This window comes from Platalea leucorodia, assembly GCF_965183815.1.
Source record: "Platalea leucorodia genome assembly, chromosome: 2".
In the NCBI taxonomy this organism is placed as follows: domain Eukaryota; kingdom Metazoa; phylum Chordata; class Aves; order Pelecaniformes; family Threskiornithidae; genus Platalea; species Platalea leucorodia.
In genome coordinates, this window is record NC_138824.1 from 127,632,745 (window position 1) to 127,647,850 (window position 15,106).

At 49.6% G+C, this 15,106-nt stretch overlaps 1 protein-coding gene across 1 annotated transcript in view; it reads left to right on the forward strand.

Annotated features, from left to right (window-relative positions):
- VANGL1 (VANGL planar cell polarity protein 1) overlaps window positions 1–15,106 on the forward strand; it is a gene marked incomplete at its 3' end in the record, with an annotated part of 32,338 nt that overhangs the window by 13,640 nt on the left and 3,592 nt on the right. Inside the window, exons 4-5 of the mRNA XM_082337473.1 lie at window positions 11,124–11,257; window positions 14,825–14,957. Coding sequence (XP_082193599.1) covers window positions 11,124–11,257; window positions 14,825–14,957 — 267 coding nt within the window. The remainder of the gene's footprint in view (window positions 1–11,123; window positions 11,258–14,824; window positions 14,958–15,106) is intronic.

Below are 15,106 nucleotides of genomic sequence, written 5' to 3' on the forward strand. Positions count from 1 at the left end.
GGCTGGATTTTTTGATGCTCAGCTCGGAACTGCAGGCCGTGTCCCTGCAGCCCCGGCGTTGGTTGTAGGGTTGCTGGGTGCTGGCTTTAAAGTGAGGCGGCTCTTGCTTGTGCGAAGCCTGCTGGGGTGGAGCTGGGTGTGGGATGCCCTGTGGCGGAGGGATGCTGTGCAGGGAGCGCTGGGCCGTAGTTAGAGAGCTGATATTCCTCTGTGTGCAAGGGTCTGCTGGCAGGTGGCATCAATCCTGCATTTTCAGGCCTTTCCGTCTGGGCTTGCAGGGAAATAATGCTCCGAGGTGTTGTGAGAGAAATCCTAGAAGAAATTGAAGTTGTTGTATTGACTCAAATGACAAACTTCATTCAAAGTGTGGCCACGTTAATCCTGTCGTCTGCTGGGGGTCGAGTAAGAGGTGGTCCTGTTTCCTGAGAGAGCACCCTGCCAGGCTGCCCTTGGAACAAGAGCTGAATACTGCTGTTTCATGGCAGCAGCGCCTAAATGTGAAGTCCTGTTACAGCACTGAAGTTTTGCTGCCAGTAGAAGCTTTGAACACTTTCCTTCTGTTCTTTCCTTGGAGTTAAAGTCGCATTTCTTAGCCTTCACTTAAAACCCCCACCCCACCCTTAGTTACTTCATAACTATTAATGTAACTTGAAGATTTCCTTGTCTGAAGACTCTGGCCTTATTTGATGCATGGTCAGGCTTTAAATTATCTTTTGAAAATGTAGACTCTTAGAAATTTCTTGCCATACCTGCCAGTTCCTGCATATTTTTTTTTTTTCTTTTGAGGCTCAGACTAATCAGAGGCATAGCATACATGTATGTTGGGAAGAAGAAACGCATCGCTGTCACGGATTATGCTACTCCCAAGGACTGGAAGTGGTAATGCAGGGTACTGTGTGTTGCCGGCTGCTGCAAGGTTCCTAGGTGCTTGAGTTGGAGGCTAATGGGTGCCCTGGAGCTCAGGGCTCGGGGGAGTCTGGGATTTCATCCCTTACCTGTCTGCACTAAGTGCCTGTTTCACTCTTGCATGCAGGGTAAGCTCTTGGTCTTGCTCTTGGTCTTGCTCCCAACTCCTGCGTTCAGAAGGTAAAGCACACCTTGGTGCCGTCCTGTCCCCCCGACTTGTTTGAAACTCCTTAAATCCTAAATATCACCTCAAGTGCATAGAAACTCATGAAAGAGGTTAAGCCTCCCTCAAAAATACTCGGTACACCCCTCAGTTACATAAATGTTTGATCATAGTTTCACATCGCTTCTTAAACTGATGCTGCTGCAAAAAAATATCCTGTCAACTGTCTGATCCTTCCTCACACCCCCCAAAGAAATCTTGTCTGGTTGCACAGGGATGCGAGTGGTGGAACTGGTAATTTGTATGTCTGTATTACCTATGTAGCATTATAGTTTGTGTGTGTATCTTTCTCCCTGGATGATTTAGCCCAGCTCAAATTCCACAGTCTTTTTAACTGCCCTTCTGGTGCTTAAGGGTTACAAAGGCTTGTGGTGGCAGAAGAAAGGTGGGATGGGGCAGAGGGAAAGAGGCAGCATCCTCTCATGGTGGCAATGGCTTCACTGAAAGCGGTCCTGCCGCTGCCTGCGTGAGGACACAGGTTGTGCGCACGTGTTGCTGCAGCCTGCACGGCTCTGTCCGCAAAGGTGTGCACCTCTGCTGAGCTTGGGGAAAGGACAGCAGCAAGTCCTTGCTTCTCCTCCCCTACCCAGCAGGCCTACAGGGAACCAGCTGTGGCCCAAACGTGAGGGACAGGTCCCATGTCCCAGGCCACATCCCTGAAGGCGCAGAGCCGGACGCGGTGTACCGCATGGCAGCTTATTGTTGTGGGCTTGGTGTAGAGTCAGATCGCCAGCTGTGAGACGGGGCTGTCTAAATTATTATCTTGAGTATGCAGGTCTCCTTCCACAGGGCTCATTGGCCTCAATAGCCTGCTCGGCTATGGAGATGTTAACCGTAAGATCAACTTCAGCAGTGTCCCTGACTGTCTCAAATTGGTCGTGGGACTGTGTCAAGTTGGGCGCAGACAAGCGGAGCCTGCTCGGGGTGCTGGCAGCTGGGTGCAACACCCGCAGGTGCCTGGGGACGCCGGTTTGCCCCTTCTCTGTCGGCACCTGCGTCTGTCTGGCGTGCCTGTATCTGCCACGCCGGGCAGGTCCATGGGGACAGCTCGGCAGCAGCTTCCTCCCATCATCTTTTCACTGAAGTTGTCCCCTTTGTGCTCTTCTCTCACTGCCTTCCTTCCCAACCTGCCAATTTGCTCAATAGATAAAGGAAGCCTTTCACAGCTTTGGTTTTGCTTCAGTGTGAGCAGATGGCAGTTGGCTTTTTTTTTTTCCCCTCTCCTAAATAAGCAAGTTAGTATTCTCACTAGCTCCTTTGAGGATACCCCACCGCTTTGCAAAACCGTGGCGTGGAGGCAGACTCCTTGGTGTGCCGGCAGGGCGCTTGGAAAACCCATTTGTGAGCTCTAGCGCGTGGATCCAGTAGCTCCTGCTCTCCAGATCCGATTGAACTACTACTGGCTCCTGAGGGTGCTGGGTTGAGCTTGTGGTGTGGGTGTCTGGCCAGGCGTTGGGGTGTCTGGGACGTGACAGATACGTGGCCGGGCACGGGCAGCTCCTTTGCTCTCATCTTTTTTACTCCGCGTTGCAGCAGACCCTGGGGCAATGAGGTGCTGGTAGCAAGGGCTCGCTCTCTGCTTGATGAGAAGGTAGCGCCTTCGCCTGTTTGAATGTGTTATGTGTGATCAAAGGGAGGTGGATGTCTCTAGTTTGAGAGCCGTTGGGGCATCTGCATGTGGTTATTGGTGTCTGAGGAACTGGTTGAAATCCAGCCCAAGCTGTTAGTGCCTGAAAGCTGGTGTTGTCCACCGGCTAATCCGTGAGCTATACCGTTTGGATTTAGTGGTTCTGCTAGGTATCTGCATGGTGAGTAAGGGCTTGAAAACAACCCCCCACACACACGCTGTTCGTCTTGGAGAGGTGGTGTTGGCACGGAAGGATGCGAGTGGTTTGCTTTGGAGCCTGCTGCCTGGCAGCTGGCTTCCTCAGCCTTCTCGGGGAGAGGTTTGTCGCGCTGCGTGCTCAGCCTTTCACAAGCTGCTCTTTCAGATGCAGCCCCTGAAGCTGCTCTTGTCGTACCCTCACGTACCCGTCCCCGTGGATGGGCTGAGGTAATCGCTGCAATGTACCTTCGCCGCATGCTAACAAACTCCCCTTTGCTATACTCGGAGAGGGCGGGAAGACAGCCTTTCTGGTTACCTAGGCTGACCCCCTTGCAATAAGGCATCCTGGAATTGCATACAGCGAACCTGGGAAGATGCTTAGGCTCAGCAAGGGCTTAAGTCTTTTCTTTCTTGTGAAAAAGAGTCCCCTGCCTCCCATAGGAAGCTCTTCTGGTGCTCCGGCACTTCCATTGCTTCTAAAACTCACATTAGGCTTTTGCAGCTTATTTCTGATTTCATTTTCTATCTGTTGAATATGATGTTGGAGGTAACGAGTGTCCCTATGATCTTTGCCTCCCTTGGCACTGTATACCGTGAAATGAGATGTTCACTGTATTACTGAGGAAGAGAAGCGTGGTGCTGTCACAACATCTGACCTCAACACAGGGACTATCTTTTCCTGGTAAATCGTATTATTGGACATTTTGGACCACTCTTTGAGCGAGAGGATTGTGCTCTCCTCCTCCTCATGATATATCACCGCTAGTGTCTTGGGTTTTTGTCCTAGCTAATTATACTAGCTGCCACCTTCAGCTGTGGGAAGTGGAAGCGAGGGCAGTGTGGCTGTTGGGAAAGCGTTCATCGAAATTTGAAGTTGTAGCAATAAAGGTGACTGGGAAAAACATTCAGCCCATGTGCTGGTACCCTGAAGACCAGTTAACTTCCCGAAGTATCAGGCTGGAAAGTTTCTCAGAAGAACTGCAGTGGGAGCATGCCTGTGGGTTTACTGGGGTTTTATAGCTGCTTGCTAAAATTTAGCACTCTCTACTTCTGTAGCAGCATCCTCTTAGTACTGGCCTGGGAATACTTTTATAGGGTTCTTCAGGGAGGCTTAAATAAGTAGCTTGTTTGGGTTGTATGACATAAAGGAGTGGATTTTTTTTTTCCCCCCAAAGTTTGGTCATACCTTCCTGTAAAATCCTCTGTTTTAAAAGCTCCTGTTTCCATACTCACAGCTTCTCTTCCAAATAAAAAGATTAGAACATAACATTAAAAAAAAAAAAAAAAAAAAACCAACAAAAAAAACCACCAACCTGAAAATGAATCCTACTCTCCCCTTCTCATTCAGAAAATCTGTACATTGAAAACCCTTCTGCATCAGCAGTGAACTACTGTATTGCTTAGCTGGTGTGTTGATTCTGGGTTTTTTTGTCTCAGAAAACATGAGACTTGGCATAGTGTGTGTGTGTTGGAGAGCACCGTGTCTTGGACCATGCAGGGCAGAAAAGGGGAGATCTGCGACTAGAAACGGGGCTGGTGCTCTCCTTAAGCTTACAACGTTCGTGTGGCAGTTGTTCAGATGCCCAGTGTTGTGGGGTATGGGCACACACTTAAATTCCTGTTCTTTTATTTTTTTATATATCTATTTTTTTTTTTAAAGGCTGGGAGGGGAGAGAACAGATGGGGACTGGTTGCTGCCAAACTGTGGGACAAACCTGGTGTGTGTGTGTTTGGGCTCTATACAAATTGCACCATTAATGGATGGGTGTTCACTTCTTGGGGGGCAGCAGCTGTGCTGCCATCACAGTGACAACCTGTTACTACGCTGAGGTTTCCTTCCCTTCCCCAGTAAAGGCCTGACCTTGCAAATTTTCTTCCTTGCCTAACCAAATGCCAGAAGTCAGGTATCTAAAACAAACTCGCTGTGTCTCGGTCGCCTGGTGCCGGTGCCGGGGAGGGTGAGGATTGCACTTGCCTGCCTTAGCTGCATGGAGACTTCAGTTGTGGTTGTCTGACAAGAAAATGTGGTTTTCCTGTTCCTAGGGGCTGTGGTCTTGTTCTCTTGACTCTACCAGACTGAAATGCCGTTGTAGTTACGACGATCAAAAGGCATTTTTCTACTCTGCTCGTTTGGCCGCAGCTGCAGAAGGAGTTCCTTGTCTTGGCATCTCTGCCGAGATCTGACTCCGTCTCTGTTTACTGGAGAGGACAAAACTGTAGCTAAGGCACCGGTGCTGCTGCCGGCGCTGCGAAGCGCTTCTGCACGGCCTTGGTCCTCTTGGCCTTGCTTCAAGGTGCTGCTTGGGAAGGATAGCGAGTACCAAATCCCTCGCGCTCTGCCAGCTCGTGGGAGATGGCCCCGGCGTGGCAGTGCTGCCCAGGGAGCATCTGTCCAGGCAGCCTGCGCTGGCCTCGCCCCTAGCTGTGGTAGACAGAGCAGGGTAGCAAGTCTGTGTAGAGGATGGTGGTAATACCTTCTGTAACTGTTTACAGCAGGGATGTTGGTGTGGGAAGCATTTTAATTTCAGTTGTCTATTTCCAGTTTTATTTCCAAGGCTTTGGTCCTGGTGACTTTGCTTTGGAAGAGTAGCCAGGTGTGGTGAAGGACCAGGAACTCGAGCCCCAGCTCTGTGCCTAGCAAAAGGGTGTGTGAAGGAAAGGGGTTTTCCAGGAGGGAGATGTGACTGTAGAATCATAGAATTGTCTAGGTTGGAAAAGACCTTTAAGATCATCGAGTCCAACCGTTAACCCAGCACTGCCAAGCCCACCACTAAACCGTGTCCCTAAGCACCACATCTACCCGGCTTTTAAATACCTCCAGGGATGGGGACTCAACCACTTCCCTGGGCAGCCTGTGCCAGGGCCTGACAGCCCTTTGGGGGAAGGGTTTTTTTTCCTAATATCCAACCTAAACCTGCCCTGGCACAGCCTGAGGCTGTTTTCTCTCGTCCTGTCACTTGTTCCTGGGGAGCAGAGACCGACCCCCCCGGCTCCAGCCTCCTTTCAGGCCGTTGCAGAGAGCGATGAGGGCTCCCCTCAGCCTCCTCTTCTCCAGGCTGAGCCCCCCCAGCTCCCCCAGCCGCTCCTCCCCAGCCTTGTGCTCCAGCCCCTGCCCCAGCCTCGCTGCCCTGCTCTGGCCACGCTCCAGCCCCTCCATGGCCGCCTTGGGGTGCGGGGCCCAGCGCTGAGCACAGCATTCGAGGGGCGGCCTCACCAGTGCCCAGCACAGGGGGACGATCCCTGCCCTGCTCCTGCTGGCCACACTATTTCTGATATAGATAGAACTATAGAATGGTGTAGGGTGCTTCTGGGAAGGCACAGAAGTTTTCCGAGCCTGTTGGGTGTGAGCTGACAGCACTGCCAGAGAGTAAGAAGTGCTGTGGATGAGTAGCTCAGCACTCCAGGAGACCTCAGCATCTCTTGCAGTAGATGAGCTTGATGCAGATGTATGCTGGAGACAGCCGGTAAGGCCAAGCCAGCTCTGCGTGGCAGGTTGCTTTGTGCAATCCTTGCGCAGCTTCACTTTGAGGTGCCAAAGCTTCCCAACGGGCTGTGGCATGTATTTCGTGTGCCCAGAGACTTTGGCTTGTTTTGATGCTGTGTCTGTTTTGAAGAACATAAAAAAACCCCGTTGTTTGGAGGAGAGGAGTCTATGTTGGGAACTATTTGATTAAATAACGTTGGGCTTCCTCAGCCCCCAATTAGCACAGCAGTGATCAGGCCTCTCTGAGTATCCCTGTGGATTTTAGGTGCGTGGCTCGCCCTAAGCTCCGATGCTACAGGATTTGCACCCATAGCAAGGTAGGGAAGTGGGTGCTCTGGTAGCAAGCAGCTCTTTCTGGATGTGCATTTATATCTGCGTCTGTCGCAAAAGCGTGAGGCGCTCCCCTGCTCTTCGATGATTAGCAGTCTCTAGCTGAGGGTCGGTATAGTATCGTGACAGGCTACATTTCTCGCTTAGCAGGAAAGCGCAAAACTGCTAAAACCAGGTGAGGGATGGCTGCTGCAGCCTGCTGGGTTTGACCCTAGTGTGTCCAATGGCAACTTTGAGCATAGGGGTGCGGCTTCAATCTTTCTTTTTTCCCCCCTCCTTATTTTCCTAGCCATTATTCTAGAAACCAGCAGGGCCCAAAGCCAGTATTTTGATTGTATAAACAGGCTTCTTTCCTTGTGCTTTGCTTCAGTATAGCACTGGCTTGTTTTCCTGGAAATCCTCTGAAAAAGCCAATTTTAGTATTGGTGTAGCTACGTCACAGAATGCAAATACAAAGGCAAAATGGCCTCTGAGCCGCAGAATATGGCAAGACCTCAAATACCAAAATCCCATCTAGCAGCAAGTATTCAGGCAAAACTGTTCCTGACTTACCTTTTGAGAGAAAAAAATTGGCGGTAGTTGCTGCTTTTGTGTCACGTAGTCCCCTCCTCCACTTCCTTGGATGCCCTGTAAAAGTTAATTCATTACTGTTTGTAAAGGACTGTGTTTCTCTGCTGCCAAATGCCACGGAGATACCCTGTGCCTCTTTTGGGTCTGCTTGTTTGCTTTCCTTGTTGGCAGTGTGCTGTGACATGGCTGCCTTCAGGCTAGTAATAATAATTAAAAAAAAACCCAAACAAACACAAAGCAACCCTCCAACCACACAAAATGCAAAGCAACAAAATGTAGAGCCTTACCGATATTGCCTACAAGGAAAACTGGGTTTCCAGTAGGTCACTGGCCTGTGCAAGGGTTTTTTTGGGTTTTTTTTTCTCACGTCATAGGTTTTCTGAGTCTGAACTGTTGCATGAAAATGGTTTTTGTGTCCTGATACGCTTTTCTGTGTTCTGGTAGTTTGTTACAATGCCTGAAATATATTGGGCTGCCAGATGTGCTTTGTAGGACACGAGGAAGATCCTCACTCTGACCCTCTCCAAACAGGCAATTAAGTATTGAAACTTTCTGTTCATTTTCTTCCTGCCCCTCCCCATTCTTTTAAAATCGTAAAGGCAAGGAAAGCCTCAGTTCGCTGAAGTGCGAGTGAATGCGGTGACCGACATGGTGCTGAACTCCTCCCGAGACACTTCTGCAAGGAAACAGCCTCTGAAAGCGGGCTCCGGGAAGACTGCCAGTTTCCATTCCCATCGGAGCTGGCGTGTGGGTGGAGGGGAGGCTTGCTGCAGCCGCTTCACCTTGCTCGCAAGGCAGCAGAGGGTCTACCCTGCAGTGGAAAGTCCCAAAAAACTGAATTTCTGTTGTGAGGCAGCAGTCTTCCTTAGTGTTTTGCTTTGCTCCTACTCGCTCCTCAGGGCTGCTCTGGATGCGTGTTTGCTCGTGGTTACCCTCCTCCTTGCACGTTGTGTTGCACAAGCGCCTTGGGTCCCTTTCTGCTGGGCTTGTGACGGCTGTGCCTGTTTTGGGGGGGTTCTCGTGGCTTTGCAGCTCCCCTGTGGGGCAGGGCTGGCCGTCCTGCGCTGCGCAGGGTGAGGCTTCCCCTTGATGTGGGTGAAGAGGTTGAGCAACGCAGCCCAGAAGGCTCTGATTCAGTCTTCTCCTCGCTCTTTCTAGTTATTGTGACCCTTCTAATTTTCTTGTCTGCAGCATCTTCTCTTTAATTCTTTTTTTTTTTTTTTTTTTTCCTCTTCTTCTTTAAAAGAGAATTTGAAGAGTTGCAGTCCAGCTGTCTTCCTAACCTGCCATGCTTAGAACGGGCCACATGGGAGACAGAAATGGGCTGGTAGAAATTTAGGAAACTGATGTTTCATTACAGTTGTCTCCCTAGAGAGCAGACCCTCTGTGTGACTGGGGTATCGCATATGCGGGACGGATCCCGTACTGGATTTGCATCAGCAAAAAATAGCTAGTTTTCAGGATGATGATGACTGCTTATTGCAACGTAAAAGCTTTATTGTGTTTGGATTTCAGGTGCGTGTGCCAATGAATTGGTGGGGTAGGTTATTTAGTGAGGGGATGGAAGGGGTAGTGGGTGGGGAAAGCTGGCATCCTGATGATAACGTTCTCTGTGGGGTCCAGGGAAAATGTGTGTGTATTAAAATAAATTATTCTCCCCTGCGATGCATTGTGCTTTGTCCTAGTAGAGCTAGTTGGTCAACGGAGCACCTCCCAGGCATTTCCAACTGCTGGGATGGAAGTCCCCACGCTGCCTGAAACGAGCACGGTGTATTAGCAGAGTATAACTGTTCATTTTTACCTTCTCGTTTTTAGTTGATCCCAGTCTTCCAAATATTGCATTTTTGAGATGAAACTCTATGGAGTTATACCTTTCTGGGAAGCGGATGTGGAAAAACACGGTCGTGTTTGAATGCAGTCAGAAGGGGGAATACGTGCTGCTGCCGCGTGACTTCTTTTATGAAATTTTGTTTTTAACCTGCAGCGAATTCACAGTAGAAATCCAAAGTTTGGCAGGGAGAAATAAACCGGCTTTCACTTCTTCTGTGTCAGCGCCTACATGTGTGTGGCAGGGGTCAGTCTGTACTGCTTCATTAAAGGAAGATTATTTCCTTGATTAAATAGTGGCTTTTTATTCCGTATCAGTAGCTGAGTGCTGAAATGGAGTTGTTTTTAACAAACCTGATATACAGAAATATGAAGGACCGGCACCTGAACAGTAAAGCTTCTTTAAGATGCTCTAGCTGGATGCAAAAGACCCCACCAAACAGTCCTAAAGATGGAATTTGCTTCAAAAAGCTAAATTCATCATTTTAAAGGTACACAGCTCATGAATTATATGGCGCTGTACCATAATACTGACTGATGAAGGTACACAGTGAACCAGTCTGGGTTTGCTCTTCTTTCTGAGAATCTCGTGAATGGGCTGGCATCTACGCTGAATTCACTGATCGGTGCGGGGGGCAGCTGGAGAATGAGGATGGCAGAGGGAGGGTGTGTGTCTAAATTACTGGGGCGTGATGCAAAAGTTTAATATTAGCACAAGGCAGAGGAAAATTTAAATTGCTCCTCTGGGAGCGCGCGTTGAATCGGTGGTAGTGCTGAGAATTGAATTTAGGTCTTAATTTGTTCGTGTCTTATTTTCCCACGTTACCATCCGTGTAATGTTTTCTTCCTATGTTGTAACATGTGTGAGAATACTTGGTTGCTTTCCTTAGGAGAGGCTTTGTTGGTAAGTGTGAACTTTACAATTAACTGGCAACAAATGTGTTGGCAGTTCCCTTATAATTTTTGTGGGTTCAAAATGAAATTAAGTGTGGGTTCTTGGCAAACTCCAGCTGGCTGAATCGGTGATCTTGCTGAGAATACTGTTGCCAGCCGGACGCCACGGTGGGGCGTGGAGCCAGGGCAATATGGAGAGAGCTACGTCCTAGATCCTCCGTGTCTGTTGGCTTTGTTTTTAAACACTTTTAAGCTCTGGCTTGTTTTGAAATACTATCCTATTTGTTAGCAGCAGTGCCTACAGACATCTCTCTGTTGTTGAAGTGATTGCAAAGGAAGATACCTCTGGGTTGAGCCTTTCCCGCTGCTGGCGCGTGTGCTGTTTTGCTCCCGTGTGTCATCGTTTTATATAGAGGCATCCCTTCAAAGGGAGGGAGGGAGTGTCACTGCTCCTTATTCTGTCCCTTGCCTGGGATTTAACAAGCAATACTGAGGTAATCCCTTCTCCGGCAGCTGTAGTCCTCAGGCAGCGATCTTATCTTGCTGTGAAAGCTGCAGAGATTGGGCTCATGTCAGTGCTGGGATGGAGGAGATCTGAGGAGCTGCGAGGCGCGGCTGAAAATGACTCAAAGGGAAAAGCATCCATCCTGAGCTGGTCCCTCCATCTAGGCTGGCCGGCTACAGCAAAACCAGCCCGGTGCTCTCATCTTCAGCCCGGGCAAGGTCTCTGTGTCGCCGCTGCCCCGCTGCTGAGGCGGGCTGAGCTCTTGCTCTGTATTTTCCCATATTGCAGGCAGCCTGGTGCTTCAGTTTATGTGCTGCCCTTCTGTAGGGATCTCCTGTCATCCTCCTATAAAGGTGAGGGCAGAGACATTTATCTTGTTCTCAAATGAAATTTCAGGTCCTAGAGAGAGTAATTAATATTCTCCGTATTGCACAATTCTGTGGGCGTGACAACCCTGTTCCAAATAACATGGCTATTTTTTCTTTTAAAGAAACAAAAGAACTTGTTGCATTTTGGGGGGTTTTATCTTTTTTTTTTTTTTTTTTCCTTTTTACCCTAGCATCCAGCGAGCTGCACTGGTGGTTCTGGAGAATTACTACAAAGATTTCACAGTCTACAACCCAGCCTTGTTGACAGCCTCCAAATCCCGTGCAGCCAAGCACATGGCTGGCCTGAAAGTCTACAACGTTGACGGTAGGTGAGGTGAAATGTAGTCTCTGAGACTGGGTGGGATGGGGAAGGGCTGGGTTGGCTTTGTGCTTTGTTATGCACACATTCTCACCTTTTTGCTTTGCCAAATCCTTGTCTCCTGCTGGAAATCTTCCTAACAGTGCTGAGTTGGCCGGTTCCAGATGACTTTACAGATGCGTTTAGCCCACAATAAGGCTTTTGTCTTTGCCAGGTGAAACGGCCAAGTTTTGGATCAGGCTTAATTATTACGTGGCTTGACAAGCGTTTCGGTACCACTGCTTGTTTTAGGCAGCCTCTGCTTTTTGTCACCCTTGGGTCATCTCCTTGGTTGTGCTAGTACAATAAACACAACCTTTAACCTAAACGAGTTCCTCAGTCGTTTACCATGCCACTTCCACAGGCAGCCTTCAGGAAAGTGAAGGAGGTTGATACCAATGTGGGAAGAAGCAGCAGCCTTAGCAATAAATGAGCTCTACCTGGCTTACGCGTGGTCATGCTCCCAAGTCATCGTGACGCTAAGCAGTTCATGGAAATTCAGAGACAGATAACTATCCCTCTTGAGCTTTGCCGTTCTACAAACCTGTTTCAAACTTTTGGGCTTTAAAGAGGCCTGTGGGAGGATGGATGAGTGGATCACTGTGGACACTCAAAGGAGTGAAAACTGGACTTAATCATTTGACACTCTTAAACGCTATCAGTGAAAGCTAGGCTTGATAAGCAGGGTGTGCCTAGCCATCACAGCCTTTGTGAAAGTGCGCGTTCCTTTGATGGAAGAGCTGAAGTTGTCTAGGGAAGCTTTTATGGTGAAGGATGGATGAAGCCCTGTGACAGGGTGTGGTAAGGTACCTCCTGCCCATGGATTCGTTAGTATTGAAAGGGTTTGAGACCTGGAAGGGAGAAGGGGTTGAAGAGAAGGTGGCTCTGCGTGCAGGGTGTGGAGACCAGAATATGAAGAATATCTGTCACATGGGAAAACATGAGACGTGATTGTTTTACCTTCATCAAAGCTTCAGGGCCTTATGGGGTTTTAATATTTTTTTTATTTATTTATTTATTTTGCATTTTTGGTGACTTCAGAAGTTTCAAAGACCTTGTTCTAAATGTTTCCCCAAACCTGATGCAGCACTCCTGAGTCCGTAAAATTAATTAGAGGTTTAGATCCTTCCAGTGAGATGTCCCCATCCTGACGGAGGAAGGGCGAAGGGAAGCAGCGGGGAGGGAGATGGGCAGGCTTGCTCATCGTGTGTCCCCTGCTGCCTGGATTGAAGAAGCTCTCAGGTGGGAGAGAACAAGTTGAGTTGGAGAGCAAACAGACTTGCTCTGCGCTTTTCTAGAGGTGAAATCTTTCATTCCAGCTGCTCACTCTCGATGAGACCTGGTGCGTGGAAAGTGAGGGCTTCCCAATCCCACAGGTGTCTGCAACACCATTCCCCCTGAACGGCCCGCCAGGCTGGCTGCCAGGACATGCCATTCTGGTTACTAGCTGGCATGTCTTCTGCGCTGCAGCATCTCTTCAGGACGTGGCAGGGTCTCTGTTCCTGCGGTACCTGCTGGGACATGGGGACTCCCAAGCTCGGAGGAAAAACTGCCGGTCTGGTAGCGTTAGTAGCTTAGGAGCTGCAAGCTCACAAAACTTTGTTGGAAGAGAAGGAACCAGAAGCAAGCTCCAGATGTGGCTGGCAGGCCTTTCCAAGCATCAAGCTCACGAGCCTGCCAGGGCCTGAAAACTCATGCCTTCCCTTCTGGGACAGTGCCGGTTCCCTGGGCTGTTCCTTGTGCAATGCCGCTGCCTTTGCGGACGCGGAGATCTCGGGCTGCAAGGCATGTCCTTAGGAAGACTCTCATCCGTTTCACAAAGCAGAGCGTAGTTCTGGCTGCAGCTTACCGTGGCATCCTGACAGTCTCTTACACCCTCCATGTGAAAAGACGGTAATGCTATTAAGGCAGCCTAATTTGTTGGCAGCTTTTGTATTTGATACTGGAGCAGCCAGGAAGGAAAAAACATCTTACTGTAATCTCTCTTATACAGAGTGGGGTGGCTCACCTTCAAAACCAGGATTTTCATCGCCAGGCATAATCAATGAGGCAAATTACAGTTCTAACCCAAATTTGGGAGCTAGTGTCTCCCTTGAGTCATATCCTCCATTTCAGGGCTGTCAAACAAAGTCTGAAGTGTTTAGACTCTTAAGAAACAGTCTGTGAATGGTCGTCCTTCCCACTACTGAGCTTCAGGCTTCTCTCTTGGAATCTGGTTTGTGCTTTTTAGGAAAAAATTAAAAAGTTGCCCTTGCATGAGCAGAACAGTTTTAAGCATGCCTGTGCAATTGATTGGCCTTAACCACTGCCAGTTGAAAGTGTGGGCTTTCAGAGCAGTTAGTCTGCAAAGCAGCTCTCGGTGGTTTGGAGACTGTCCTAGATTTCTCCTTTTTTCCCTCTGGGTAGACCCACCTCTATCCTCTATCTAGATAAAAGGGTTGGTAGACTCTTCTGGGGCAACAATTTTTCCTACCCCTCTCTGCCCAAACAGCCAGAGCTGCGAGCTCTGGCTCACATGAGGCAGAGGGAACTGCAGAACCTGCTACTGCAGTTTAAGGTGGCTAGTTAGGCTCCTGTCGTAGACGGCTCTGTCGCTTAGAATCAAAGAATCGTTCAGGTTGGAAAAGACCCTTAAGATCATCGAGTCCAACCGTTAACCCAGCACTGCCAAGCCCACCACTAAACCATGTCCTCGAGCACCACATCTACCCGTCTTTTAAATACCCCCAGGGATGGAGACTCAACCACTGCCTTGGGCAGCCTGTGCCAGGGCCCGACAGCCCTTTCGGTGAAGAAGTTTTTCCTAATGCTTGTCCAGGTGTTAGAGCAGACTGCAGGTTCCCTGTTCCTGTAGCTGTGTAGGATCTGTTAACAGCAACAGAAGCGCTAATGGCAGGTGCTGCTCTGAAAGCCTCGAGGAGCTACTATGCCTGTAGACCCCAGCCTACCCTGTTGCACAGGACTGCTGTGCTGACAGCATCTGCCCTTCTGGAAAACCCCATGCTTTGTCTAGAGGTGACCCTGCTGCCCCTGCATCCCGTTTATCCTCCTTGCATGTAACTGCCTGGAGTTCGGCTTTCGTTCATTCATCTCCATGTCTCTTGATGTTCTTGTTTGTCTTTCTCCTCTTTGCATCTCCTCGCTTCTTGGTGCTCTCACTCTGTCTTGTTGCTGAAATGTGGTGTGTTCCAGCTGCCCTTGCCTTCAAACTGAAAACATATATAATGGGTGGTAAGTTGCATCCTTGGCATGTGCACCTCACCTTTGCTTTTGTGTACGTTGCGTGAGATCCTTCATCCCAACTAACTTCCCTCGTCCGCAAGCCAAAGCCCCCTCTGCAAGCCTGCGCTGTCTAGCGGGGTTTCTAGCAGAGCTCTGAGGACCGGGGAAGGGTTTATAGCTTCGGCTGCGAAGGCTGGAGCCACAGAGCACTTGTGACAGATGCTGTGGGGTGCCAGTCTTTCCCAGCCCCGGTCCTGTGGCAGTAACACCGCCTTTCTTGTTTCCTTTTTGCTCGTCCTTTGCCTCCCCAAGGCCCAGGTAACAACGCCTCGGGGCAGTCCCGTGCCATGATTGCAGCCGCGGCCCGTCGCCGGGACTCCAGTCACAACGAGCTCTACTACGAAGAGGCCGACCACGAGCGCCGAGTCAAAAAACGCCGTGCGAGGTAAAGCTGTCCCTGCCTGGGTGCCGCTCCTCAGTGCGGCCAGGCTCAGTTGCGTGGGGCTTGCTGAGCCTGACGAGACGGGGGGACCCATGGGTAAGGGCTGGGGGTTGGTCGTAAATCTGCCACAGCGAAGAAGCATATGAAACCCA